Source organism: Taeniopygia guttata, chromosome 4, assembly GCF_048771995.1.
Source record: "Taeniopygia guttata chromosome 4, bTaeGut7.mat, whole genome shotgun sequence".
NCBI lineage: Eukaryota > Metazoa > Chordata > Aves > Passeriformes > Estrildidae > Taeniopygia > Taeniopygia guttata.
Window position 1 is genome coordinate 11,858,492 of NC_133028.1, and position 21,613 is coordinate 11,880,104.

Genomic DNA, 21,613 nt, shown 5'->3' on the forward strand with positions numbered 1-21,613 from the left:
CTTTAGGATGTGGTTTAGTGGGGACTTGGCAGTGTGGTATTACTAGTGGGAATGGATGATCTTAAGGGTGTCTTCCAACCTTAGTGATCCTGTGATTCTCTTTATGGACATTAAGTATAGGATAGTAAAAGACCTTGTGGTTCCAGTGAAGGGTAAGAATGGAGCATTTAATTTGTTATCAGCCTTGAATACTCCTCCATGTGGTAGTATCCTGCTGTTGACTTACTTCATATTTCCAGTTAGTAAATCTAGAAATGTGACTACTTTCATAGAAGGTACCATTGGATTCCATTCATACCTCTATGTGGTATCATCATGTGGCCTTCAGATTACATATGCAAGCTGCTCTGTCAGACAATTTAGACATTACATTATGAAGTTGTGTACAACATTCTAATATCGGAATGTGCCAATATGAAGAACTCTTATTTTTAGTTATTTTGAAAAATAGTTTTGAAATTCCTATATTTTTTACATAGTCACAAATGTCCATATATACACTTTTTTCTTATATCTATGCAAGGTTCATATAAAAATCAAAAGAAAATTCTGTAAGATCAGTGTAGATGTGTTTGACTTTTTGTCCAGGAGGCTTCAGAATAAGTATGTAAATAAATACTAGGTTTTTATATTCATAATATTTTGCACATGGCTATTACAGTTGAAATATTTAATATTTAAAAATATTTGTATGTTCAAAAAAGCGATAGCTTTTTTGTAAGTTTTTAAGTCTTCCATCAAATACAGTTTCTTTTCAGAATGTATACATTCCCCAGATGTTCTGGTTATGTTTATTTGCAACCACATTTTATAGTGGCTCATGTCACAGTGAATAGAGTTGGCAGTTGGGCTGATTGCAGGAATATGCAAAATGTTAACCTCATAAATCTTTCTCCACCTATTCTATTGTGTAATTTTTACAAAATACGCAGAAGTAAGGTGCAAGAGACAGTTCCATTATTTTAGTTGGGACCATTTTGGTATTGCAGTTAATGCTGATGCATTCAATTCAGAGACAATTATGTCTAGACACTAAAAGGGGCTGTTGATTTGACGTTCTATTCATAGAAAGGGCATGTGTCATTCAAAAGTGAGTTGTAAAACTATTCAGCATGACTGCATTGTTAGTGATGTGCCTTTCCACTTCACACGACTGCTATAACTAACTACCATATTTAGTGTGATCTTGAGATCCTGAAAGGAAAATAACCCCCAGTTTCTTTGGGAGATACAAATTATGTTAATATAATATTCCTTCTCTTTATACCCAGAATAAACTTCTGTGTTATGACTAGGCTCGAAGATGCAAAGTAGAAGTGTTATCCTTGCAAGACTTGTTGGCTTCTTGTTAAGTCTGTCATACTGAGTAATTTTTGTGATCTTTGAAATTTTGAATACAGACTAGTTTTCATCAATATATGGTTTTGTTTATCAGATAACTCTTATTTTTGAAGTTTCTCTGATAATTTCTTGTGTTAACATTGTAAACTCTGTTTTGAAATTGATTGTTTGTTGTGGAAATATCCCATGCTTCAGATTTCATTTATTTGCAAGAAGCACTAACTTGGTGTCCTTTGTAATGGTATACAAAGTAGATATAATAAATTTAAAGGAAGAAGAATTCTTATTTTTCATGCACTGCATCTTAAAATGGTGGGATTTTTTATCTTGAGATTTTTCATGTATGTTTTTTTCTTTTTCCCCTTAATCTTGGCAGGCCGTTACTTTCTGCCGATTCCTCTGTTCTAAATCAGGGCATCCCAGCCATATTTCACTTTGATTACTTTTTCTGGGTTGAGTTTTTTCTCCCCAAGAATACTTGCTCTAGTGGAATGTCCACCTTTCCTAAGTGAAAGCTAGAGAGACCTTGTGAGTCTGCTGAGTGCACTGAGAGTGTAGCTGTGCATTGGTGTTTCTTCAGAAAGGTGACACCATGCCTCAGAATCTGTGACTCTGTGACTTTTTGATTTCTCCCTCTCCTCACGCTCCTCCACATTAATCAAAAATCTTCCTTAAAGCATGACACCTGTGTTGACTTCTGGAAGTAACAACTGTGCATTGAAATTTATTTCAATTTAAGAATATTGGAATTTTAACTTGGTATTTCTGATTCCTAGTCTGATGATTTTAGAGGCATAATTGTTCAATGATAACTCCAAAAATGCAGAGAGCTTTGTTGGAGGACGTGACTTCTATTTGCTTGATGATGTCAAATCATAAAATGTATCCATGCAGAAATAGTAAATGGACTATTTTGTGTCAAGAAAACGGACCTCAAAATTTAAGCTTCTTGATTCTACTATGAGGCAAATCACCTCTGCTAGAGAGCATCTCTAGAAGCAGGAAGATCTGTCTCTCTCTTTCTCCTCCCATGGGGAGGTGAGTCTCTAGAGCAGCTTGTGACCTGTATTGCGCATCAAGTTTTAGATTTGTGTAGTCATTGCTTGCTTTAGCTGCAAGTTCAGAAAGTACCCAGAGCAATGCCTGTGCTGGCTGGGGCTGGACAGTGCTGACCTGGGCACTACTGACCCCCTCACACTTGCTAAGATCACTCACAAAGAAGCTCCAAAGCACCTGACAGCTGTGTATCTCTCTTTCTCTTCCTCCCTCTCTCTGTGTTCTCTTTTTAGCTCTCTCATCAAATGGTTGAAAGAAAGCATTTATTTAAACCCTGTGGTTAAAAAGCTGAACAAATGAAGGATTGCAAACCCCCAGCTTTCAGTGACATCATCCCATATTGCTGCTTCTATAGGTACCCTGCCACATTTGATTGCCAGGTTTTACATGTCTCTATTTTACTTTTTGTGTATGCAGTGTGACAGTAATTGGGGCTCTGTACTTCTCCAGACACGGAGCTGTGTTGTTTCTTTGGTAAGAATACTTAAGTATGTAACCATTCACACAGATTCCTTTTCCACCAGCAAACGCTTACCTATGTAAATGTAACATTTGAGTTCAGATGAGAGCACAAATCAAGAAATTCAAAGATATAGTTCCCACAGCAACCATAATTCAACCTCGTTGCTGCGAAAGCACAAAAGCTCGTACCAAATACCATGCAGAATACTGCATGTATGCAAGTTTACGAGACGCAGTTGCTAGGCAAGCCATAAATTTTAATTTCTAGAGGTATTTACAGTCACATTTTATATCTCTTAGAATTAAAATCTGTATTTTTTGAAACAGAGCAGGAATGAAAAAATGGAATAGAGGCCATTTGGATTAGTGTATCTTTTTGCTTTCTTGTAATGTACAATTGATTATATTACTATCTCTGTCTTTCTGTTGATTTATTTTTAAGGGAGTAATATTGAATGTGAAATATAATCTGGTCTACTTCCTTATCTAACTCTTTTTTTTCCTCTTTGTTTACCCCTATTAGTAAACCTGCAGCTAAAGGGGTCTACTTGTTTGTCTACTATGGATAAATAAATCAGATATTTATCTGCATGTAGCCATGCATCTTGCTATTCAACTTTATCTGTCACCTAAGGCTCCATTATAAAATATCCCAAAGCATATGGAATGTATTTATTTTCAATATCTTATAGGGTACTTTTGGTTTCTTTGTTTGCCAGCTAAGTCTGCTGATTTGGTCATCTTAAGATATGTTTAGTTATTATCACTGTTAGTGAAGAGGTGGAAGTGTCCTTGTTTTGAGTTTATATTTTTTATTTAGAAAAATGTAAGTATTTCAATTATAGTACTTAATGAGCATAGCAAATGTTTGTAAATAATATCTACAGGATTTCCAGAAGCTGGTTGGCTGAAATATCTATATGAACTTTCTTAGCCTTTCAGATATGGCCAGTGGAGAGAGAAACCATGATGTTTGAAGATTGGTATATTAAGTCCCATTCCCATGAGTGATTATTATATCTGTAGGGTGGATTGAGTATTCATGATTATTTAAAAAAAAATTCCCTTTGACTGTGGCATATGCTAATACCTCATAATTTATTTGGGAAAAAAAATCACTGCATAGCTGTATCTCAGCAGTCATTTAAAATAAAAGAAAAAAAGGGAAATGACACAAGGTAAAGAAGGTTCATAAGAGTTTCTCTTCAGTAAACTACAAAAAAATTAATTTAGACTTCACCTAGTTTCTACCAGACTGATTTTTCTCAGCCTTCCATCACATCTTAGCCTGCTATATGAGCCTTTTTATGGACAGTCTGGGCAGAGCTGAAAGACTGATAGGATGTGAAAATGTTCTCCTTGGGAAATCTTTGGATCCTGCCCTTCCCAGATTGTTAGGCAATCTGCTCGAGGAAACCTGTTTTGACAGTGGCTGTTATCTCTGCTCAGCAGAGTCCTGTAGGGACCATCCCTGCCTACCTCAAAGCCAGGGTTGAGGGAATTCTCTCTGCAGCCCAGCGCCTTCCCAAAGCTTTATTGTTCTGTTTCATTGTGTTCAAAAGCTACTTAGGAACTGCTCACATAGTACTGCACATGTGTCTAAAATAAAGTTGTTTGTGTATATGAAATGCAGGTTTTCTGTTGTAAGAATTTATAACCTGAAATTTGAACTCCATCTGAAAATTAAAACAGTCACAGTGGCTCAACAATCTTTTCTAGGTAAACACATGAAGATTAGTTAAATTCTGGCTGCCATCAGATCAAGAGTTGGTCTAGTTTTTCCACAGTGACTTCACTGTGTCTGGATTCTATGAAATGAGGAAGGGGACTGGGAATTGTGAACCATGGCAATTCTTCAAGGAGCAGGTGGTGGCCTGGTGTTTGAGTGGAGTCCTGGATAAAACTTGATTCATAAGGCTCTACGTCCTGCTGAAACAAGAAGATGAATACTTTGGATGTAGGTTTTGGGTAAGAACTGTGTTGTGATCATAAGCTTCCATCAACATCTTTAAACATTTCTTTTTCCAGTGTATATAGCTAATATTTTGGGGCTTCTCTGTAGTGTGAATAGTTACAAGGATGGTTTTGTTTTCTCCTTTCTGTCCTCTTACATGTAGCTGTTGTGGTTTTAGTATTTGAAGTGAAATAAATAATGGCAAACTTCAGTGGAAACTAGAAGTGTAGAGGGATGATTTGAGATAACTGGAAAACAACAAAATGTTCTACTTGAAATTGATCTATTTGTAGTAAATAGACATGCATAAATAGACACAGGTTCTATAAAACACTAAGTTTACATTTGTGTTCATTACAAGCTGATGAATAACTATTGCTGGATGACTTGATGTAGTTATTATATACAATTAATTACTGTGTATACAGGCTCAGGGAAGAGAAATGTACAGTCAATACTGCCAGGGATTTCTGGTAATCATGACGAGCTCATTTTGTTTTGAGGTGATGGGGGTCCTGTGGGACAAAAATGCCTATATGGGAAACTGCTTTCTGTGTAGCTGCAAAAGTGCCTGGTGTTGGGAACAAGGTCATAGTTTCAACACTCATTGCCATCAGAGGAGAAATTTGGTGTAACTCTACTTTTGCATGCGTTTCTCCTCCAGCATGTAACTCCTGTGTGCATGTGTCCCCAGAGACACGGATTTCCTAATGGAACAGAGGACTTTGATGAAAGTGGATGGCCATGTCACCTCACAGTTCTCAAAGGAGAAGAAAATTTCCTTGGTGGGATTAAAACCATCTGCTTGCATCAAGGGCTGTTAGGTTTCAGATAGGATTTGATGTTAAACATGTTGGTCACTCTTAGTAATGGAGGGTTGGTATGTAGAATATACTGTCCTATATGTTAAAGATCTTTGTCCCTTCTCTTCATTTGAAAATAGGTATTTTTTTGTCAATACAATGAGCTGGAAAGAGGTAATTAAAAAAAAAAAAATTCAGTTTAATTTTTAAAGATTTTTCAGTATTTTCTGTTTATATGCAAACATTTCTTTTGACATCCTGTCAAAATTACCACAAATATGTTTGAATTATCTTTTTAAACTCTGATAGAAGTTGACTGTTCTCTGTTATTGAAGGTAATACAGTTCTTTTTGCAGGATTGTATTTCCAGTTTCCAACTTTGATGAACTCCTAACCATTGAGGCTAACAATTTTTTTCCCCCAGGTTGGCTTCAGGCTGATTTTTCACAGAAAAATCTAGTTAAGATTGCCAGTTTAGCTTTGACCTTAAGCTTCACAAGAAAATTCCTGGTATCCCTTTGGCCATTAATAAAAGAAAGAATTCCATCAACCTCTCCTGGAGAAAGCTCTAGTACTTGAATGTTTTGAAAGAGGAACTTCAAATTGACAAGGTGAATATAATCAATTTGACTATATTCAAGAGTGTATGTACTTTTGGGCCAGCTCTTCATTAAAAGCACAGACTGATAAGTTTCTGTAGCAAATAGTCACCTACTCAGTTCAAGAAACAGGGAATTTTCCAGTAGACCTTATGATTGCAAAGTTACAGAAGATCAGAAGCGAAGGCATTAAGTTTCCTGTTATCTAATGGAATATGTTTCTTTTTTTTAAGAACTTGGAATTTTTTTTACCTTTGAAAACCTTCTCAGAAACACTTCAGAATTGCCATATCAAGAGTGCAATTGCCTGTGGAGCCTAATTTAAATGCCTGACATGTATGCATTGTATTATAATAATTATATTATGATGCTGGTTTAATTTTCACCCAGTTGAGCAGATGAATCAGAGCAGTGAAATGCAGAATACTGTTCTATGAGCCGTGTCTGATCTATTGCAAAAATTGGAAGACATGTTGTTAGCATTCTGGAGAGCTGGAATCTCTTTCCCTGTAGTGAGGTTTCTGTGCAAGGTAAGAAGCAGTGCACTTTATAATGTGCTGTCCCTAATGGTGTGGGTTTAGTTTTTGGGTATCTAGGTTGGAATGCTGAATTGCTGGCTAGGCACTCTTGCACTCGGTCAGTGGAAATCCTGCACAAAAAGCTATAAACCATAGAAAATATAAGGGATTGGGCCACATAATGAGTAGTATGGAGAAAACAAGTCAACTACAGGCTTGACATTAAGTGAGTTATATCCTTTTAGAGTGTTGAATAAAGTAAGGTTAAAATTTTGATGATCCCAGCGTGCAGCAGTCATCAAAATACATACTGTAGATTTTAATTTCTGGTTATTTGCATTTGCACTGCTGGCAAATAACTTATTAAGAATTGTGTGCATGAGGGAGAAGGAAAGACTTCACATAACTACAGAAATAAAAAATAATTTTGGATTATAATGGCTTGCTCTACAGAAATATTTAGCATGAAAAGAGTACATTAAGGAAATAAGTTGAAATAAGTACAGTATCTTCCCACGTAGTCTCTTGCTAATTAAAAAAAATACTGTTTTAACATCTTAATATTTTTTCCAATTGCCTTTAGTTGCTTCAAGGGTATGTACAAATGCAGAAAAATAACTGTGTGAACACAGAAAATGAAAATGAAAGGGACTGGAGGTTTTGAATAAATACTTACAAGTTTCTATAAAAGACAAAAGTAAATTAAAAGGAAATAATTTTCACAGATTTCAAATGTAATTATGTTATAATTTTATTGGGTATTAGCCTTATAGAAGTAGCTGTGAAAAATAAAGTCAAATTCAGAAACCATATTCCACTAGTAAACTATATTTGATAATAATAATATATCACAATAATAATTATATGTAATATTTAAAGTTTAAAAAATCAAATTTGTGAAAGTTTAGGTGCTGTGACAGTCTTGTGTGGCACTGGAATTCTGACTGACTGCAAAATCAAAGTGTTGTGAGCAATGAATCTGTGGATTTAGGTGAGAAATAAAACCTTATTCTGGGTTCAGGAGGTTGTCGTGCTTCCTTTGTATTCCTAGCATTAAGTATAAGTTTGCAGTAATGACGCTTAATACAGCCAGCAATGCATGTGAAGGATCTGAAAACTGAGATGCAACATATCAGATTGACTAATACATTATGAAGTGGTATAAACAATTTTAACTGAACTTAGTAAATTTCTGTTGCTTTCCTATTGTGTTTTTCCAATTGGTTAATTTGCAAAATTCAGAAAGTCTCATCAAGTATCTCTATCATTGTTGCAAAGTCACAAGGTTCTATTGTAATTCTCTGCAGGTGATAATAATTAATATTTTAAAATGCAGTTACTTTGCTCTTTTTGAAAAGAGGAGAAAATCATTAAAAAAAAGAATTCTATCCTAATGGGACTCAATTTAGAACCTATTGAATGCTACAGTAAAACGTTCATTGACTTCAGGAGAAGCAGAAATCTGACTTTTCGTATCAATTTTTGCTGACGAGGTGATAGCTGTTTTTCTGCAGGGATCAGTTGTAAAGTATTGCTTGAAACCATCAAGTCATAGCTGCTGGCTTTGTTCCCCTCTTTCAGGTGGGATTTGGGGCTATAGAACATAGATACCTCTCTTTTCTGAAAATCCTGAGAAGTCTGCTTAATCACATCTTTTCAAATCCTCCCAGAGGAGATTTGCTCAGGATTTTTTTTTTAATACACGTAGCAATGACAAGTAATAAAACCAGAAGGGTTATTTGCTGTATTTTTATGGTTGAGTCTGTCATTTCACATTTGCAGACCTGTCAGAGGACGGTCAGCACCGCCCGCAGCCTCAGAGGTCAGCGCCTGAGCGCTGTGCAGGGCTGTTAGGAGGGGGCTGAGGTTGCATTATGGTGATTTACCTTCCTCAAACGGGAATTCTGATTGCTGCAGCTCAGATGACTTCTAACGTGACAGGCCTATCATGGATTTAATTATGGGATGTGCTGATGGAGAAAGAGCTGGGGTGGCTGGAGTGTGACACGGCTCCGCAGCGCGGGCCGTGCTCGCTGGGACAAACTGCGTTGTGCTGGCCCCTGGGCCCCTTGGCCACCCCTTTCTGGTGCAGTTTCTCTGCTTGTGTGAGATTTTTTTTTTCCTCAGATCAGGTCCAGTAATTCAGCTTTTAGCAAAGTAACAATAGGTCATGTATAGAAGGAAAATCTAACTGGTAGGTGACCAGTATGGGGTAAGGTTAAAGTCTGTGTCCTTGAAATACTGAGAAAATACAGCAACAGATGTGCAGGATTTAAACTGGTTATTATTCCAGTCCTGTATATATAAATAGATAATTAAAATGTCATTTTTACAATGTCTTCATCAGCAAAAAGTTTGATCTTCTACAAATACCTTTTGATACAGCATTTGTTTTTTGTTCACATATGCTGTTAGATTTTTGTATTCCTCAAAGCATTTCTCTTCTGAATGATGTAAATATTTTTCTAGGATCTTATATTTTTTTATTTCTCCATCTTCTTCATTCTTTAAGATGGTTAGAACTGTTCCTGTAGCCACTTCTTTTTTCTATGTTGTCATGTAGAGTGTGTTGTATTTTCTTAAATGTATGATTCTCAACAATCCACAGTTTCTTTTCTTTATTCCAAGAGCTATAGAAGTACATTTTCAGTGGTACAGGACTTACAGAAGATGGAAACTGCTGACCTAAGGCGGCAGTTATTATACATTTTAACTTATTGTAAAAATATTTAAACTTTTCTTGAAGACAGGACTTCTTGGCAGGAAGATAGGAGGATTAAAGACATATATGCAGGCAGAACCCACAGAATTCATCCAGCTGTGTGGAGTCCTGTCAGTCTTTGAATCTAGTCAAAGTTTAGTTCTTGTCAGTCAATGACAGCTGTGGCCAGGTGAGATGGGCTTTGTGCATGTGGACCTGCAGAGATGTGAAGCAGCTGTGCTAACTCACCACCCAATCACCTCCAGCTGCTCAGTGTGATTCAAGTTCCTGATGGAATCATGTGTAGTGAATTCTAGACTAATTGTAACTTTAATGAGCACTATTCTGACATTATTTAAAATTTTCCTTTCAGCATGATGCTGTGTAAATATACTAGTGTATATAGACATATCCAGTGTGTAATTATATTAGATTTTGTGCAAAAACTCAAGGCTGAAGTCTTCCAAGATTTCTGAATACACTGAATTTCAAGTACACTGGATGCAATTGTCTGCATTCACTATCATGGTGTTCTAAATATCAGGAAAAACCTTTAGTAGATTCAAAAAAGTAACTGATTTTAAAAAGAAATAACACAGCCCTTATTTTACAGCTTTTTTAATGTACACTGTACACCTCTGCAACTGTACAATGTTTTGTTTATTTAAAGAAGTGGCATTTGCTTTCAGCTTTTCTTGGTTGTACACAGAATAAAAGAAAGTGTTTGCCTTTTATGCTGGGAAGAAGAAGAAGATGAACCCTTTATTCTTTAGGGAAAACTCTAACTATGTCTAGCTTGAAGAGTCTCTTAGTTCTGTTTATTTGTTGTGCTCACAGTGCCTTGCCTTGGTACTGAAATGTCTGACAGAATCATCAGAGATCAGGCAGATGAAGATGTTGACAAAACCCCAGCCCTTTGTGGATGTGTACATTTCTTCCCGTGTTAAAAACGGAGCAGTTCCTCTCTCAGGGCTAACAGTCTTTATAGCAATATTGTAACACTGTCTGTAGGCATTACCCAAGTCTTACACTAATTTGTGACATGCTTTTTATCATTCCTATTATACAGCATAGTAATCTTCTGAGTATATATTTAATTGTGCAGTCTTTTACTTTTTTCTCCTAGTTCTGTCTCTTGTAGCTTGACTAGACATGCAATCTTTTGCTGCATTGAATGCAGTTTTTCTATAGGATATTCATGGGGAAAATTTAGAAAATAGGCTATAACTGTAGATCAAATGTAGTGTATGAGAGGAATTCAAACATATTTTATATTTTTGATTTTGTACAATTTAGATTTCATATATATATTTAGGAAAACACTTGTTAGTCTACCTAGGGGAGATGCATATAAAATTAAAGAGTTGGAAATATTGTACTGGCAGTAATTACAAATTGTGACTACTTTAAAGTTAACGTTTTTTGTTAGACAAGTTGAAAAAACAAAATGAAATTATTGTAACTCACTGTTGTAGGGAGATATTCAGTAACTTCCAGGAAAATAAAAAACCCAACACGCTGTTGCCATTATATGCTAGAGAAAATATGTATTTAGAAAATACCAGTTACTCTGATACTTCTGTATAAAGTCTTGCTGATATTTTTAGACTATGTGCAGTGAGTGATCTTTGATAAATTAGAGACTATAGTTGGACTTTTTTGATGAAAGCTGGTGTGCAATTGATCTATTTGATCTCTAGGATTAAGTCAATACTAAGGTAGTTTAAAAATAGTTAATATTAGTAATATTTATTATTTTTGTTTCATTATTTCATTTATAAAAGCTTCTGTTGTCAAATATTGTCACTTGTTGCTTTGATGTCACAGCATCAAGCACTCAGAGAGGCACTGATGATCAAAAAAGGTGATTTCAGCAATTTAATCTGGCCTACTTCATAACGTAAACTGTGGATTTCCTCACAGTGATTCCAGCATTAAATGAATAATTTTTGACAGAGCTAAGGAATAATTATCTTTTTAGGAAGACAGTCTTTAGGCCCAACAGTCTTTTATTCTTTCTACTTTCAGTAAGAATTAGGGATCTTAATTTTATGAGGGGGCCCCTGTGGGGAAGAGTAGTCCTCGTGTAAGTTTTACATTTTATAACTAAGGACCTTGATGAGTAAACTGTTGTTTGCTCTATTAGTAATTTGCTTGAGTAAAAATTTAAAAGATTTGGCTAATTTACTTTTGCTACTCAAATGTAAGGACATAATTTTTGGTGTATTAAGGTGCTTTTATCCTTTCTTTATATTCCATGCACATCTGTTCAGTACAATTGCACATCCAGGATGGCTGAGCCTGATTTAACACCTGTTATCATTCAGTGATCTTTGACTTGAATTACCAATTTTCATTCATAAAAGGAGAAATTGTGTTTCATAAATCAAGAATACCACAGAATTAAAATTCTTAAAAATTCGTTCTGAAAAAGGAAGGACTGCTTAAAAAATTTCTTCTGCTGTAATGCCAACTGGTGCAGTGTGTAAATAGTGATGGACAGTCCCCATATGCCACACTCTGTTTCTATTTATTGCACACCACATCCTTGTGGATGCAGCCTGGCTGCATTGTGATTGCCTACTCTTCTTCATCCCATTGCTCTTTTGCTCTTTTCTTATGTGCTTGAAAAGTTAAAAATGTAACTCATACAACTGTGTTGTGGTCACAAATTTAATTTGAAATGTTGTTGTAGTAAAACCTAACAAAATGGTTTTTAGTTCTGTAGGGATTGAATTGAAATTTGGAACACATATACAATGTAGGTTCACGCTGAGGACTTTGGGAAAATGTCATGTGATTTTTTAATATGTTTGAGGCCAATTTGTAAAATAACCTAGGCTGTAGATCATACATGTTTATTTACAAAATCTGTTAGATCTCAGTCAAAAGAACATGGAACTACAAATTATTATCTTCCAAAAAAAAGCCCAAACAACCCTGGTGTTTGGGATGCCTCTGCCAGGTATCTCTGATTATCAGCTGAAACCATCATATCTTTGCTAGGAAGGTCATAAAAGTCCTTTTTTTGAAGGCTTTTGCCCACAGCCTCAGTGCTTCCACAAATGAGTACTGATTTACTTATTATTTTCCCTTACCAATTGCTCATTAAATCAATGAGCTATTTAATTACTGTGCACTGAAGCCCTTTGCCCTTGCCTTAAAGCAACTTACTGAGGTATAGGGTGATTCTTATATCATGGAAAATGCCTTTACCAGTCACATTTCTATTGCAGAAGCTTTTCACATCTGGTTCCAATTTCCATGCATTATAGTATAAAAATTTTAGAAATACCACATGAATGAAACATCTGTCAAGATTTATCAAAGTTTGGTCTAGCTGATATTAAAGCCACAGTGGGCCAGTAGGGTGTTAAGAGAGAACTATGCTGTTCTAGTCGCTTCTTCAATGCATTAGGTATCAATCAGACTCCTAAATGTTTGTTTTTTTTTTTTTTAATTAACTGTTTAAAGGATGAAGAGGAAGAAGACCAGGCTTACTGTTGTGTTTCTATACCTGTTTGTTAGTTTGTATTTAAAGCCTACAGTTCTTTAGGCTTAACTTTAGAATATGAGAATCAAGTTTTCTTAAAGTAGTGTTGGCTGTATTTTTCCTGGCCTAATGTATCAGTGTTAACTGAATCATGCGCTTAAATTAGCCTTTCTAAAACAAGGGAAAAAAAATTACAATCTGACAGGGCTCATATTGCTATTCCTCAAGTGTGATAAAAGGAGAAATTATACTAACCTGTTTTTTATAGTTCAGTCTAGCTACTTTACGTTTCGACTCAGAAACCAATGAATAAATCATAAGTATTACATATGTGTTAATCTAACCACATCCTCAAGGTGTTATTTTTACAGCTGTATCTCATAATTTGAGTTCTTTCCATTTAGTTAAGTATCCAAATGCTGTCATTTTAAATATAGTGCAGAATTTAGACTTGTGAAAAGTGCATTGATACAATGCATTAAACCTCTGTTTTTCTAAAGCCCAAATTTAGCTTTTAAGCTAGTTTAAAATTAACTTGTACCAAGATCCCTTCGGAGAAGGCATGTCTTAAAATGTTCTTCAATGCCTAGTTAAGTTGTCAAGTTGAAGCTGAATTATTCTCTCAGAACAAGTATTAAATAAAAATGTTGAGATCTGGTTTATGTAAAGATCTCCCTTCCAAGCGTGTAGCTTCACTGAATTCTCAAGCCTTTTTTCACTGAGTTGAATCTTGAGTTGTTCAAGATTTGACCTCATAGATCTTAAGGAAAGTTTCAGTTATTCTCCACTAACTCATGGATAAATTTAGATACACAGAGTACTTGTTGTTTTGCATTAGGAAATGTTTGTGTTGATCATTTTTTTCCCATAAAAAGTAAAGATTTTGGTGTTTTGGCTAGGCTTTTTTTTTTGTTTCAGGATTTAGATGGTGAGCTATTTATGAAATATGAAAATGAAATCTGTGTGTGCCACATATGGTAAGTAAATTTATTGTTTTATTCAGATGATTTATGTATAAAATATTGTTATTGATGTTTTGGTTGATATTTAAATTATCACAAGTGAAAGTTGTTTAAATTACACATTAAAAAATCACTTTCTAATTGTGTCTGTCCTCTCATAGATACTGCTGTTTTTTGGAAGTACATTCAAGGTTTTAAAGGAATTATCAGTAATTCTTCTTCATGGTGGAGATAAAATTCTCCTGTGTGTTTGAACAAAAAATTATAGGTTTTGAAACAATTATGGCAAACTAAAATTTTTTATTAATTAAAAAGAAGGAAACAATCCTTTATCACAGTGATGAAGTAGCCTGACAGAGAGATGCTAGAGAAATTGCTGTTTCAGTTTGGTAGCTGGTGGCATTATGGTTATAATTCTGTTAATAGTCAAAGAGAGGCTGGTAGCTGTCAATAAAATCTAATTTGGTAGAAAATATTTTACTGATGTAGAAATGTTCTTTTTAATGTGTTGATTTGGTATTCCTCTGTTCAAGTGTATATGTCATTTAAATAGAATTAGTAGTTCTTCATTCTGCAGGAACTCTTTGTGTAATCAAAATGAAATATAGTAACAATTGCTCTTGAAAGATGAGGATTTAGAACTAGGAAGGAAGGAAAAGGCCCTAACATTTCCTGTGGCTACTGAGATGTGCTAAACAGGTAGCATGAGAATTGTTGATGAGTGATGCCCTATGTAACAAAGGGAGGAGATGTAGCTGATTTCAGAGGGTTGGTACTTCACTCTGAATATCTTTAGAAGATATTTCTGTGCTAGGCCCATGAATCAGTGGCCCCAGGAAGAGCTGCAGTGCTGACCAGGCTCTGTCTGTGACTCTTGCAGTGTGACACCATAAATCAGCTTTGTTGGCTGCAAGTGCTGTGCTCCTTCCATTCTGGTGGGCTGGGGGAAGCTGGCACCATCAGCTGTGCTGCCAGTGAGGGGAAATATCCCATTGTGATCTTCCCTCTCCCTTTCTGTCTCAGAGTGTGCACGCAACAAAGTCCCCTCATATCCTGGCATTCTCTAAGTATTTATTAAGGACAGATGTTCATGTTGCTGGCAGTCCTGGATTTTAAAAAATTAATTGTTGAAAAAATCCTGTTAATATTACAACTATCTTGTGTAGTTCTGCTTCTATTCTTCAGAGTGGTGACGGTTTCTGTGCCCTCCAGTGACTGTGGAGCTCTTGGCTACTTCTTGGCTGTTCTCTTTGACCGAGCCACCGTACTGAGAGCCTCATGGCTTTTAAGCAATAATACATGTGAAGGATAATTCAATGGATGAGAAAAAACAAAGTTTGTTAAAAATATGCTGTTAGTTTGTCCCTGTGTCAGAGTTGGTCCCTGATTAGATCTCTGGGGTTATGAAGCCTTCTTCCATATAGAGGCTCTGAACTGAGCTACCATCTAAGAAGGTTTTTGCATTAATTCTGGCCTCTGTCATGTGAATCAATCCTTGCAGCTTTTACTCAGGTGCTCTAAAACTGTGTGGCCATACTGGGGAGCTGGATTAGGGAAAGAGGATGAGACTCCTCTATTCTCAGTTTGCCTCTGATTTATAGCTATGCTTTGGTCATAACTATATTTTGCTGTAGCCATTTTTAAAAGCTGTATTTTCAGTGATTTTTGCACTTTTATAATTTAATGGGGAATTAGAGTGTAAAGAAATGTAATTTCTTAAGCCCTTGAAAGACCTATCTCTGTTTTTTTGACACCAAAGTTTAAAAAAGTAAAAAATCTCACATTAACAATGGTATCCCTTTGAGTACTAAATGCTACTGTTCCCTTGGTGGGATTGTAGGTTGTGATTTTCATTATTCCACATTATGCCTTGGCAGTTTACGGTGTTTGCTGTACCATTGTGTTCAGTGTTACATGGTAATGTCCAGAGGAACCTGGGACCTTAATGGTCTGTCTGCCTAGTAAATGCTGAGATTCACAGAGGTTTTGCACAAGGTTTTGCAACCAGGGCTTGGTTTTTGGGTCATGGAGGGTTTATTTCTCCTTTTTACGCTGAGGGGAAAAAGGTCAATTTTTAGCCAGTTTGAATGTAAGTTTCTGTAGGACTGTTTTTCACAGCTGCCTCAGAGTTCATATAATGTTATAGAAGCAGAAATATCATCTTTATTTGGATACCGAGTAATTTTGTCTATTTGGAAACAGATATTTTCACTATTGCCTGTGTTTATTTGATTTATTCACAGATATAATTATGTATGTTTGCTTGCTTTTATTAATTTAGTCCAATGTGAGATTCTAAATATATGTACTTCTTTAAGAAACAGAAAATATAGCAATTACTATTGCAGTGTTAAAAACTTTATCCAGTTTAGTAACTTAAAGAAATACAAAGCAGTGGGAAATAACAAAAAAAACTCTAAATGCAAGTGGAAACATAAGTTCCATCTCCAAAATAATTTATTTTTTATAGAATTTAATTCTGACCTTGAGCAGATATATATTTTGCCTTGAAGGTACATTAAAAAAATATTGTATAATCATGTAGGTTAGAAAAGAGTCTTAAGATCGTAGAGTCCCAATATTAACACTGCCAAGTCCACCACTAAACCATGTCCCAAGCACTACATCTACTCATCTTTTAAATACTTCCAGGGATGTGACTCAACTAGCCTGCTGCAATCCTTCACAATCCTTTTTGGTGAAGAAATTTTTCCCAATATAATCTCATATTACTTATTTTCTTGCTCGTATCTTCCCCAGTTTATAAAAAAGGTGCAGGAATTTTTGCATGATTTTGACTGTTTAATTGAGGGTTCATATTTTCTCTATATAGATTTAAATGATTATCAGGAGAGTAACAGATCAATACCATGCTCAATAGACAAGGCTTATGATGCCATTAATATTTATAGGTTAATACTGTGCTCAATAAGAAATTTCTTCATAATTGGACTGTAGGAAGATTAAGATTTAAATGTGAAAGGTTAATTTTAGAAAGTAAATGTCAAGCTAAAGGAACAGTGTTGTCAGCTGTGGTGCTCGCCATTCAGTTCAAGACTGTGTGAAACAACTGTTGCAGGACTGTTCTGGGGAAGGGATGAGGCTTTTCCAGTGTTCAGTTTAGGTGAGAACAGAGACAAATAAGTATATTGTACCTAAGTTCTTATACATTTGATATCTTGGCAACTATAAGGAGTTAAAATGATAATTTTAGTTAATCTTCTCATGTTTTCTGTAGTGTGAGAATATTTTATGATTTCTCACTTAAAAAAAAAGAGGAAAAATTACTATTATTATTCCCTCTAAACACAATAAAAGTACCTTTTTTTGTTAAAACATTTTTGCTTTTTTTCCTTACATAAGGAATACTAACAGTCACAGACAATTGCCTAAGTGTTAAAAACACATTTCTTCTGAAACACTGCTTACCCAGGGGAGAGAGTGAGAGGGAAAACATCCCCTGACATGACAAAGGATCTAGAAACACACTACAGAGATGTGTTTCAGATGCTTTGGTGGGGAGGGTAGAAGACGACCTCACAGATTAAGTGAACAGTGCTTTCCACCTTGTTTCCCCAGTTCTCTCTAGCTCCTTGACTGTCCTTTGCAGCACTGATGTAGGGCAGTAGGAGTACAACGGGATAAAATTATCAGCACTTATGAGCAGTTAAAATCTTGTGGAAACATGTCTCTTCAGTTTTGTCTTGATTGCTGAGACAGTCTCAGGTTGCAATCTGCAGAGAATAACAAACTCAAAATTGTTTCAGAATGACCTGCTCACACTCAATAGGCAGCTGTAATTGGAACAAGTAAATTACATTTCAAATCCCCCAAGAATATTTCTTTAAAGGATATATGTAGCTTCAAGTATGGAGAGTCACTGTAAGACAAAGAAGGAGTGCACTGTGATTGTAAGATCAATCCTTTATTGTACCTAAGTTCTGCAGTACTTTTGTTATTTGACTTTATGGTTTAGTCCCAGGAATGGTAGTTTGAAGGGATGTTCACATTACACGGTCCAGACTCCCACAAGTAGTTTGCTGCTATGTGCAGAAGCTTTTTATGTAAGGATAGGGACAAAAAAAGACACTTGAGTCTTTCTCTCATTGTCTGTCACTGTGTTCTCTCCCTCATTTGTCACCCACACAATTTCTGAAACTCCTTTTACAGCTGTCACACTCATGGCTTCCCTACATTCCTGAAATGTCCTTTCCTAGACCTGTCTTCAGGTGAGCTCTGGTCTCCCTTGTTTTGTGCCCAAGTTTCTGAACAGTGCTTTTGTACTCCTTTTTTTCCCCCTTTTTTTGCCTGTCTTGGTTTTCATCTTCCTTTTTCTTTTTAAATTTTAGCTTTTTAAATTTTTATCCAGCTGTTCCTTGAATAAACCTCAATTCTAAAATCCCTCCTCACTTGCTGCTTAACTTTCCAGCCTTTTTCCATGTCCTCAAGCCAGTCATCTTGAGGTCATTGTAACCCAGGCCGCTGGACAAGGATCACCAACCAGCTTACCCCTGTTTGTGAGTGGTAACTTAAACAGCATTACTGCTTGTGAGCCCCTTCAGTGTTTTGTTAGGAAATTGTCACCACTGAGTGCCACAACCTGCATTGTCAGTGTAGTGCTGTGTTGTCCTTTCAGCAGATGGCTGTGTGGTTAAAACCCCTCCCCTTACCCAGTCAGGATGTCTGTAGGACATCCCTACCCACAGCAGTGAAAGGTATTTCTCTCTTGCTCATGGCATTGGTTTCCATTTCCTAGAGGGAAAAAAAACAACCAAGCAACCCCAACCTGTGTGCAAATATGTTCTCTCTGGTCCAGGTTAGGTACATTCTGCCTTTCCCTAGCAGTGGTTCCTGTCCTCAGACAAGATGTGGTGATTTAGGAAACCAAGTCCTTGCTGGTGACACCACCTCTGAACACTGCAGATAACTTATGAATGTGTTTGCTGCTACTTGTGTCCCTTCTTTGATAAGAATTAATTAAATGTAAAACAGCATGGGGACATGTAAGGTTTGGCTGCATAGGGTGGGACTGTGACCTGCTGAGTCCTGTAGGAGAAGAGAGCTTTTTTAGTCTGTTTTGGCTTTGTTTTCTTTTCCATTTTTTGTGCTGTTTTGAGCAGACTGCTCTGTACTGCTTGCAGTATCTAAACTAGTTTGTTTGCAGAGCATTGAGTTGTGAGTAGAATATTCCTTAAACTGATCTCTGCTATGCAGAAGATCAGATTTATCTGTATACATCTCATCTTCTCTCTGATTTCCTCCTTGGAGTTTGGCCTGTGGAACCAGTCTCAGTCTCTTATGGTCTGTTTTACTGCTATGATTATCATCTGGCTGTGTTTTCTGGGAATGTACTAGTTTTCTCTTAGGTCTGCAGCCAGGCTGGAGCTGCCAGGCTGTAGCATAGAGTCTGCATGTTTCCCTCTCAGAACTGGAAAAACCGCCTTCCATTTAAAAGCTGTGCTCAGCAACAGTGACTGAGCTGGACTGGAGTATCATCCTGAGGAGTTTAGAGGATAAATTTATGGAGAATTTACAGAGCTGCTTTTGTGTGGTGCCTAGCACACAAAGCTCTGGTCTGCCACAGAATCTCGAGGCACTAATAAAGTACCAGTGCTAAAAGTCACCATTATTCAGGATAGATTTCAGGTGTTTCAGCTTTTCATCACTCATTGGAGTTCTCAGTGGTGTTCTAGAGGCCTCTTGAAGCCTTTCAGAACGTGCCCCATGATAGACTGTGGAGGTTTTAGAATTCAAGGATGGCTTTTGGTTGAGATCTAAAGATGTTTCCCTGATTATGAATTGAAAGTTCAGCCTGCTTCTTTAAATATTTTATAACAACCCACAATCCTGTAAACTTATTTGATTTTTTGGCAATATGTAAATTCAGCCTGCACTATTACAAAGATTAAAAAACCTGTATAAATAAGATGATGTTCAAATTATCTTTATCTGCCTGAAACCTTTTCCCTCACAGATGGGAAAAGATCATAAATTCTTTTGTTGGAGTTGCTTGCATAATTTTTTATTGTCTGTATGAAAGGCTTTTTGGGACTACTTGCAAGACAATAAATTAAGTTGTAATACTTGCAGACCTAGCAGCTAAGTGTCCTGGCTTTGAGGAAGAACATAGCAAAACAATATTTTAAAATAAATGAATTTTTATTTATTTATATGAAAATAAAGATGTTTGCACAATTTATGGATGAAAGAAGTTGACAGAGAACTTTTAAAATGTGAGATGATAGTTTAGCAGACATATTTGATTTCAAGAAATAGCCTGACTGAATAAGACAAGGTCAGCCACAGCTCCTTAAAATGACCAAAAAAACCCCCAATAAATATTTGAATCAGTTTGGATAGGCAAGAATTTTAGTTTTGGAAAATGGAACTAAATGTGATGATAGGGCATAACATATGAAAAATGAGGGGCTCTCTATCAAGTAGCTTCAGTAGAACTGGGTGCCTAAGCTGACACAGATATGAGTCTAAACATTGCTGATCTTTGACAGTTTTAATGGCAAAACAACAACAAAAGTATTTTGTAATTGGAAAGTGAATGATGGATGGTTTGTTTCTTCAAGTAACTGGGGATAGAAAAGCAATTTGTTAGAAAGATTAAATGGAAGAGCCGTATAAGGACACTGGAAGCTGAAGGGACAGCTAACCTGCCACCCTGCCCAGTTTAGTTCACTCAACCAGGCATTGTGTGGTGTGTTCAGGAGGTCAGGCCCAGTCACCTGGGGCTTGGAATCTTGGAATCTCTGGAACTCAGTCTGTATCTTTCTTCCATTGATCTTTACAGAATCAGAAGAATGTTAGCCATGGTTAGTCACATTTTCCAGTCTCTTGTTCCCCTTTAGGAAACTTCCCCTTTTAAGAAGTCCCTTGCACGTGTATACCCATTACAGATATTAGATACATCTAGTCCAGCTAGTTTTCAGAGTCCTCTTGCCCGAGATTTTTAAAGTTGTAATTAGATTTCTTTTTCTTTTTCTCTTTTTCTGAGGCCTTAGGTTTGAATCTCTGAAAAAAACCAAAACAAAATGTGAGTGTTGCTGTGAATGAGCTGCAATGCCTGGATGAAAACACTGAAATTCAGAGCTCAGGCAAATGCTGACTAGCTTCTGTATTGTTTATTAGAGAGCTCGATATTTTCAGAAGCTTAAAAACACAAAACTAAGATGAGCAAGGCAGTATTGCATAGAAAACTCCAATTAAAAGGAAATATTGGTTGCTCATAGATCTCTTCTTTTTTTTTTTACTTCATAAGGGGTCATGCAAGGTGTGTTTTCTGGGGGAATAATAGACTACTCTGTCTTTCAGCAGTAAAGTTTTTGCCAATTACCCTATCTGTAACCTTCCTTTTATTATGGAAAATTAATTAGAAGGTTCTGGAGGAAATGGGGACTAACTGGGGTCTTTATTTTTTATGGCCTATTTAGCTTTGAAAGCACAAATTAAAGTATTTTTCTAATATTCATAATGAAATCTGTCCACTCATTCTCCGGATTTGGTGATTACAAAACAAAAGCCCAGACTGCAGGGCTTCAGCCTGTATAATGAAACAAGCAGCAGCTATGTCTCTACTGTGCCAGCTGAAAAGAAGCATGAAGAATTTAACCAAGGCAACATGAGACCTACTGAGTCACAAAAAGTATTTTTAAAACAAAAATGTTGGTGTGCAACATGTTTGAAAGCTGGGTGCAATATGAAATGGTGAGAAC

The 21,613-nt window shown here is 36.2% G+C and overlaps 1 protein-coding gene across 7 annotated transcripts in view; it reads left to right on the forward strand.

The window, feature by feature from the left end:
- The window catches only part of PPP2R2C (protein phosphatase 2 regulatory subunit Bgamma), a 190,717-nt gene that overhangs the window by 10,348 nt on the left and 158,756 nt on the right, over window positions 1–21,613 (forward strand). For 2 of the 7 annotated variants that reach the window (XM_072927983.1, XM_072927982.1), the window contains exon 3: window positions 13,846–13,904. The exons of 3 other annotated variants lie outside the window; for them this stretch is intronic. In XM_072927983.1, coding sequence (XP_072784084.1) covers window positions 13,846–13,904 — 59 coding nt within the window. Of the gene's footprint in view, window positions 1–6,670; window positions 6,746–13,845; window positions 13,905–21,613 lie in introns of those variants that run through there. 2 more of the 7 variants (XM_072927981.1, XM_072927987.1) reach the window with 2 other exon arrangements.